At 29.8% G+C, this 9497-nt stretch overlaps 1 protein-coding gene across 1 annotated transcript; it reads left to right on the plus strand.

Moving 5' to 3' along the window:
• The first annotated feature begins 5552 nt into the window (after positions 1-5552).
• LOC107071992 (arrestin domain-containing protein 17) lies at positions 5553-9176 on the plus strand. Its single transcript, XM_015331521.2, has 8 exons — positions 5553-5968; positions 6097-6212; positions 6946-7065; positions 7336-7550; positions 7700-7873; positions 7949-8122; positions 8178-8421; positions 8508-9176. The coding sequence occupies exons 1-8, from the start codon at positions 5910-5912 to the stop codon at positions 8666-8668; spliced, it is 1263 nt and encodes a 420-aa protein (XP_015187007.2). The 5' UTR covers positions 5553-5909; the 3' UTR covers positions 8669-9176.
• Positions 9177-9497: the final 321 nt, after the last annotated feature.

Here is a 9497-nt window from a genome sequence, read left to right on the forward strand (position 1 = left end):
GCTTAAAAGTAAGAGAATGGATCCACATTAACCTATAAAGAGAATTTTTTTTTACAACACTCAGAGAGAGAGAGAGAGAGAGAGAGACTTTTAAGATTAGTTCATACTTAATCGTATTATTTGTAACGTATACGGTACGATGTATTTTTGATTTTTAATTTTTTATTATTTCAAATGTAACAAATGGAAATTATATCAAATCCTATTAAATATTTCAAAATCTAACGCGATTTGGATAACTAATATAATTAGATTAAAAATAATAATAAATTAATAACATATATTGTATTTACAGGTCAAATATTTGAGAATAAAGGAGATTATTACTTTCATATAGAGGTACATCACCCCAACAGACGAAAAAATGCGGTAATATCAAAAAACCTTTACAAAATCGGAAACGAAATGAAATTTGAATATAAAATTCCTAAAGAATCGATTCCTAAATTCGAAAGAGATTTTCTTGATTACATATCTGATATAGATTTTGATAAACTACGTGAACAACATTCTAACAAATCTAACAAATAATGAAACACAACAACATTAAAATGTATATGCCAAACTGTAAATATTACATAGTTACAGTGAAAAAAAATTAAGCTGATAAAATTAGAGCCGAAATTACATAAGCTTATTTTATATTAATTAAAGAATTTATAATCAAACAATTTTCTACAAAAGACGTGTCGAAACTAAAGCCATTAGTTTCTTTTTTAAGTACACATTAATGGACGGCTCATATATCAAATCCATTAATTTTATGTAAATATTGTTTAGAAATTACGTGCAAATGAAAAAAAGGTTAAGTAAAATCTCATTATGTAAAATACTCAAATTTAATGATTATAACAATTTATTCTACATTAACTCATTAATAATATAATGTTTTTTTGATATTATAAATAGATTCATCATAGATATTTATAGATTTGATAAGTTAAACATTATTTAATAGCTTCGATACCAAAATCAAAAATCATTCTATGTTACGTTATAAAAATTATAGGAAAATAATCCATTTTCCATTTGTCCACTTCAAAATACATGGAAATGTTTATTAATTTTTAAATATTGTGTATAAACACTGAAATATTAATCAATGCATATTGAGCTGTTTTTTGTTTTAAAGTATTAATTAATTTTCTATTAAGACATTAACTGTTTGAAATTATTCAAAAATATTGATAAAGATTAATTAATGTGAAAATGTTCAATATTATTTCTGATATTAAATTATAACACTTGATTAAAAGTGAAAAAATTTGTAAGAATTACAAATGAATCTGTACAACTTTAAAAAAAACAGCTCAATTGTTAGAATTAAGAAAACGACTGTGAACAATATAAAATTGATTATACATATGTCAATATTTTTTGGACTGTTAAATATTGTCACTGAAATGTCATTATAAAAACAAAAGTTAAAAAAATGTCAATTTTTATATATTGTATATTTTTACTGAAATATTAATCAACACATATTGAGCTGTTTTTTGTTTTAAAGTATTAATTAATGTTCTATTAACACATTAACTGTTTGAAATTATTCAAAAATATTGATAAAGATTAATTATTGTGAAAATGTTCAATATTATTTCTGATATTAAATTATAACACTTGATTAAAAGTGAAAAAATTTATAAGAATTACAAATGAATCTGTACAACTTTAAAAAAAAACAGCTCAATTGTTAGAATTAAGAAAACGACTGTGAACAATATAAAATTGATTATACATATGTCAATATTTTTTGGACTGTTAAATATTGTCACTGAAATGTCATTATAAAAACAAAAGTTAAAAAAATGTCAATTTTTATATATTGTATATTTTTACTGAAATATTAATTAACACATATTGAGCTGTTTTTTGTTTTAAAGTATTAATTAATCTTCTATTAAGACATTAACTGTTTGAAATTATTCAAAAATATTGATAAAGATTAATTAATGTGAAAATGTTCAATATTATTTCTGATATTAAATTATAACACTTGATTAAAAGTGAAAAAATTTGTAAGGATTACATATGAATTTGTACAATTTAAAAAAAAAAAAACAGCTCAATTGTTAGAATTAAGAAAACGACTATGGAGAATCTAAGACTAATTTTAATATATATATATATATATATATATATATATATATATATGTCAATATTTTTTTAATTGCTAATTATTGTCACTGAAATGTTATAAAAAAAAAAATAAAAAAAAAAACAATTTGCACGTTAATAATGTCATTTATTCTATTTTTTTCCATTTCCCAATTCTCACCTTAATTATAGTATTTAAAAAATATTCTGGAACTATTATCTTCATAGAGAACAAATACATATAACAAAAAATTGTATATTGAAAAATATAAAAAAAAAAATTCGAGAACTATGTTAATTACGTAAAAACCTTATTTCAAAACAAAATGCTTAATTTTATTTTCCTAACAACAGCGTTTAAATCTAAAGTAATAATATTTAAAAAAAATTGTGGATATTCTTAATTTTTCTTTTTATAGATAAGATAAGTTTTAACATTGTAAAGAAACTTTCTATCTTGAAATTTCACAGACGAGAGAATAAAAGATTATTTCTCAATTCTATTGTCCCTTTCGTACGTCATTAGTACGGTCAAATTAATCTCAAGAAGCATCGATAAGATAAAAACAAGTATTTCTATTGATCAACGAATCCAGGATGAGTTTCTAACTTTCTAATAAAATATGTTTTGGGAATTTCCAAGTAGCATTCCATTCAAGGATAATAAGCTCCAGTAAAATTCACGAACCACACGGGAATTCGAATTCAGCCGCTAATTATTTGGTTGTTGAGTATCCAACGAACCATAACTACTCATTCTCCGGTTCGTTAGCATTTGTCCCATCGACGCTTCCTCGCCCTCGCTCTCTCTCTCTATCCCTCTCTCTCTTTGCCCTACTCTTTTACTCCCTTACTACTTCGTTTCATTCACCCTTTTGCAAGAGAGACAAGATAATTACTTGTTCGATCGTAATACCTGTAAACGCGCGTCTCACATTTTGCATGTATCGAATCGACATTAGTTACATGGCCCCGTGATTTGAAAATAGTAAATTAGTTCAAAAGAAAAATTCAACGAAAAAAATGTTTCTTTCTTCAAATAGTTGTATTGTGTACATTTATAGGAGTTTTTTAGTTTCCCTAAGGATATAAAAAGAAGTATTAACGCGGCTTATCATATTTCTTTTTTAAAAATATTAAAAGATTAACACAATAAGTAAAATTGATTAAAATTTATTTATATTATTTTATTTTTCAATCAAATTACGAAGTTATAGCCAATAATATAAAGATAAATTCTCTGTGTTAATTCAATGTGTTAGTACAAAAAGAAATGTATTCAAATAAATGATGACGAAGAACAACAACAAATTTGTAATTGTTCATTTTGTTTCTCGCTCCTCGAAAAAGTTCGTTTCCTGATAACTTAATGGAGAGAGTTCTTCGGAATCCCTTTCTTGACCGAGTTTTTGAGTTTCCCTAAGGATCTAAGAGAGAGAAGCATTAATAGGAGTATGATACCGTAAATCCTGATAAGATCCATCGTTCGCGAGTGCTATGAGAACCTGTAAACCTAAACGAGTACTACTTAATTTCTTAACTTTCAAAACCCTCTTATCATCTTATCATCCTATATTTCATTTAACAATTGTACTGAACGTCAGATGTAACATTCCTCCGATGTTCATTTAACATTTTTTCTATCGACACATTATCTAATAAAAGTCATTCTTTTTGTTTCATTCAATATTTGAAGTTTTAAGAGAATAAATCATATAACATATATCATGATACTAAAACAATTAAAGAGATGAATGGCAAAATGACGATCCTATAAAGAACTGGAAGAATGGTTGAGCTCCAAATGCAATGGTGCACCCTAAGACAATTATTTCACGTGTCAAAGTTAACAAAGAGTAACGATTTATTCGACGAATTCTTAGGACCACGAGAGTAGATAGTCTTTAGTTGCAATTTCCAGGCGATCGTTTCCGCAGCCTCGCGCACCACTTTATCTCCGTCTAACGAAGCTGCGGTCCGAGATTGCGGCACGTGGAGCATCAGGAACTCGTTAGTGCGTGAAGCATCCAGGTATTTTGGAAACTAACTCCATTTACTAACCGTATAACCTATGATCCTGTTTGATACTCTTAACAACGAACGGAAAAGCCACTAGACGTAAATTGAACAAATATACTGAATTTCACTAACATTTGAACATGTATAAATACGTATATAAATAAAATATATCTGAAGTATAGATGGTTTCGTGTGAGAAGATGAATAGTTTAGTAATCATATACATCCACCAAATACAAAACTATTTCCGTAAAAGGGATTCACAAAAAAGTAATATAATTAAAAAGAAAATTAAATTTCATTTAGTTACTCGATGTTAAATTGAATTAGAAACAATAAGAGAGAGAGAGAGAGAGAGAGAGAAGGAGAGAGACATTGATTTATTGATTCCAGAACACGCAATATTATTGAAATTAATTCGATATCATCATCAATGAAGAGATGCATCAGTAGAAGCTCGTCATTTAGTTGTGTCAAAGAGGTACAAATGGCATAAATTAGTAACTCGAGAACCTCCTCAAAAAGATAACGTTAATTAGAACGATCTTTAAGCAGTATTACTTAGTATTACGAGGATATAATATGCTTGTCAGCATGCCTAATTAATATCGCCCAGCATCTAGTTACCGTGTTATGCACAGATCCGTGATATTAAAATGGCGAAAGGAAAATGAGTTCATCATGAAGAGAGTATTCAGTCGAGACATAGAACCTACTTTTCAAGATTATATTCTAATTCGTTCATTAAATTTTTCGTTTAAAAAGGAAATCCTTAGAGATAAGGATTCTTTCTCGAAGGCCATCTAAAATTAGATAAATCGATCGGTTAAAATAAAGAACGTCAAAAAATCGATAACCAAACTACTTTCAATTCTGAAAATGCGAGCACCTTGTCATAATGTAACACGATAATCTTTTAACACATGGAAAACCTATTAGAAGCAATTTATTTCAACGAAAAAATATATTTTATTTTAACATACTATTCGTGACTTAAATAAAAGAAAGATGAATAGAAGAATTAATTTTATGACCGGTCTAACATAAATTCCAATAAAAATAAAACTGAAAAGGGAAAGAAAGAAAAAAAAGAAATAACAAAGGATCAAACTATAAAATGATGTTTTACAAAGGAAGAATAAAAAAAACAGGTTCAGGTAAATAAGTAATTTAATAATGGTAGGATAAACTTTCGTGTCAGTCCTAATCCACAAGCACGCTATAGAAACATGACCATCCAATATAATACTTATCAACCTGTTCTAACGGAGGACGAGCTAGGCCAACTGGGAGTTCTTCGATTATCCGTGCTAACCGAGAAAGAGCAAAGGTTGTGTTCTTCGGTAGTCTGCGCGACGGAATGTCGCCATGATATTGGCGAACTTACTGACGCATGCGTCGCTTTTCTCCAGGTCTAGTCTTTGCGATTTTGGAATCTTGTCAACAAACATTCTTCGTGTCAGATCCTTAACTTGTAAGCCATCGAGGTGTTCGCGTAGTGCAAACGAACATTACCTACATTTCCTATCCTTTCTTTTCGAATTCTAACTCTCTCCCTCTCCCCCTATCTTTTTTTTCTCCCGTACTCTCTCTTTCTTTCTCTTTCTCTTTCTCTTTCTTTCTCTGTGTCTCTCCTTAATTTCATGAAATTAAATTAGATTCGATCATGAAATCGAAGAGGAAGGTACATCCGCTTGCATAACGCTATTGCACGCAGTGTTTTCGCAATCGTCCTCGTAGTTTGCTGTCTCCCGTGAATACTTTCTAAAAAGATCTTCCGGACACGCGCGATAATGAAGGATCAAGAAGAATCCGAGCCTACATCACCAATCTCTGAGACTACATGCAAGAGGTATTTGTTACATAAATGCATCTTAATTAATTAAAATATATATATACAAAAGAATTTAATATGAATGTACATGTATGTTAACAATATAATATATACTACTTTAAGTAATAATTATTTATACCAAACAGCATTGGTTTTCAACGAATCGATCTCGTACTGGATCATCCTCAGAAAGTATATTACTGTGGAAACAAAATTACTGGGAAAATTAATCTCTACCTTGAAGAGCCGGTTGACGCGATTGGTAAGTCAAATTATTTTGTTTTTAATTTAATATTTTTTAATGCAAAATTCTCTCACGATCATGTTCGTTCTCGACTACCGAAAGATTTATTATAAATCTTAGAAAGATATATCCACCGTTCGATATTATCAATTCGATCTGGACATTTGTATCTATTAGAAAAAGATAAGGATCATTGAGTTTGAAAATAGATTTTATAGGTATAAAATAAAAAAGAAAGATGCGATTTATCGCATTGATATCGCATTACTATCGTAACGAAAATCTGAAAAATCCATACTGCGACGTATTACGTATCTCTATTGTCTCAACGATTTACGATTAACATGATAATTTAACAACGCGCGAAAACAATTGTTCTATTTATATAAGATTTGTTTACACTTGTCCTAATCTCGATTATCAAAATCTTTCTATTCTGTTGTGCGGAACGCGTGCCAATTCTATTATCGATCGTATTGCGTAACGAATGACCTAAAATTTCTAAGTGATGTTACATACGTAACATAAATGCACACACACACACACACTTACGATTGTATGTATGTGACCACCCTTTTAAGATTGGGGGCGGGGAAAATTAGTTTCAGTATCACGTGCGATATTTTTGCATTTGATTTCGTTTAGTACGCTTCGCGAAAAACTCTTTAATATCTTTTACCATCGATCATACAGTTTTCGATCTTTTTCATCGATCAATCGTTTCGATTAAGACTGTCTCTCCGTTCTACAGGAATCCGCCTAAAATGCAAAGGAGAAGCCCAGGTGTATTTTACCGATCGTTCGGCAGGAATAAGGCGCAAATTCTCGTCGGATGAAAATTATTTGCACGAGGAGTTCTACGTCGTAGGAGGTAAACGCTTTTTTTTTTGTCAGTTATGTAAAAAGAAATTCAATCAATTTTTTTATTTCAACTATGAACATATAAAACGATTTAAAGTATAGACAAAAATTAATACGATATAAATAAAAAAAATAAAAAAATAATATAATTTAATATTTGAATACTTTTCATTTTGATTTTTCTCTATTATCTTTTCTTCTATTATTTTTTGTTTTTTTTTTCCTTGAGTTTAATTTATTTTATATTTTATATAAATGTGACAAAAACGTCTACAAACAGAGAGAAATGTAAAGAACACGATAACCGGAGGCGTCTACCCGTTCAGCCTGACACTTCCGGAAAACTTGCCGTGCAGCTTCGAAGGCCGCTACGGACGTGTGCGCTATTCAATTAGGGCATTGTTGGACATAACGAGCGTCTATCGGTTTTCCACCAATATTATTCCATTCACCGTAGCACCCACCCTCGACCTTAATCGAGATTCTCTCGCACCGGTGAGTATGAAACTGGAAACGTGAGCTACCGTATCTTAGATTCGTGCAATGTAGATCCTCTTCGTTCTTTCTCAACGATTTTTTAACCCAAATATTTTTTATATATTCATATCAAAATTTGTAAAATATATTTATTTATTTATTTAAAGCTACCTGTCAGCGAGAAACAATCTAAGGTTTACATGGGTCAAACTGAATCACTTAACATGTCGATGTCATTGCCAGTAAGAGGCTACGTTCCAGGACAAACTATACCGATTCAAATATTGTTAAAAAATTATTCTAATGTAATTGTTAAAAAATTGCGAATTGTCTTTAAAAAGGTACAATAATATAATGGAAAATTTGTCTATGTGAAATATAACATAATTTCGTAATCTATTTGAATTTAATTTCAGGTTATTATGTATCATGCTACAGAGAAATCTAGGAAACATAAAGAAATAGTAGTTGAAATCGAACAACCGACAGATAAAAATTGCGAATCATACGACATCGTGTTTGACGTACCGGCTGTGCCACCAACTGGAATGATTCATTGCAATATCATTGATGTTTTATATACCCTTAAGGTAAGATAAAGCTAATCGAATAGAAGAGTTAATTAAAAGGTAATAAAATTAATAGGCCGAAGCTTGCGTCGACGTGAGCGAATGGTATTACAGAATGTTTCAAAAAAATTTAAAACTTCGAACAAAAGTGATAGTTGGTACAATACCTCTTAGAAATTACGAAGATCCACAAAATACGTTATCGTTGCCTGTCGATACTTTATCATCAAATGTTATGAATACTTCGGAAGCATCTTATTTAAATGAAAATGAGATTTCAACAAAGGAGATAGGAGAAACGAATCAATCAGAAGAAATCTGTAAGCTTCGTTGTTTGTAAATTTACGTTTACGAATCGTTACGAATGAAACATGACGTTTATCATATTTGTAATTGTCTTTTTTAGTACAAGTCTACGAAAAAAGTCAAATATATCGATCTTCAAAACCGGACCGAGACGATCCCACAGGAGATGATGGTGACAGCGATGGAGAGGTCAAACCATATTCCCCTGTGTACCGTGTGTACAAATTTAGAAGTTCAACCAGAAGGAAGGAAGCTAACTAAAAACGAGTCGAGTGCCAGTTAACGGTAAACAGTAGTAGTACCTTTTGCTTCGTTGCTTTATAAAGTCGACGTAACATTACTACAATATGGCAAATTTTAAACAGAGAATCGAATATTACATTTAAAAAGCAAAATAATTCAATTCAATTTCGATTTTTCTTCCATCGTCTAACATCGTTCAGTCGAATTGCGTTCAATAATAAATCTGTCATCGATTTATTCATAATGAAAGTAAAATAACATTGGAAAGTACGATATACAACAAAACGACCAAGTATTTTTAATACTTCTAATGTAAATGTCGAAATAACAAATATACCCAGTGAAATTTGGAACCCCATTGGGACCAAACCACGGAATCGTTAAAATGTAATTTTTCAAACTTTACAGCGAGCTCATGTTGTACGTATGAGAATTAGAAACTGATAAAACATCAACAATTTACGTTTGATATGGATGGAAACTTGTATTAAAAAAAACGAAATATACAAATATAATAAACATACACTGTATTACCTATACTATTTCATATTGTATATAAAAGATTATATCTCGTTTGTATCTATTCGCTACATATATATCTCGATCCAGAGATTCTTTTCTAACAAACTCAAAAATGAGAACTGTATTATACAATTTACATAACCCGATCGAATGTACCGTTTACAATATCGAATTGAAAACGAAATTGGAGAAAGAAATTGGGAAGATCCAATATAACCGCGTATAGGTAGAAGAGATGTCTATAGAAATACTTATAACAGTTTTTTCAATGGAGAGCCGATGGATGAATTGAACTATGAAAAGTCCAATGATCACGAAAAGCGAT

This window comes from Polistes dominula, unplaced genomic scaffold, assembly GCF_049000335.1.
Source record: "Polistes dominula isolate Pdom_NZ unplaced genomic scaffold, Pdom_raw_medaka contig_79, whole genome shotgun sequence".
NCBI lineage: Eukaryota > Metazoa > Arthropoda > Insecta > Hymenoptera > Vespidae > Polistes > Polistes dominula.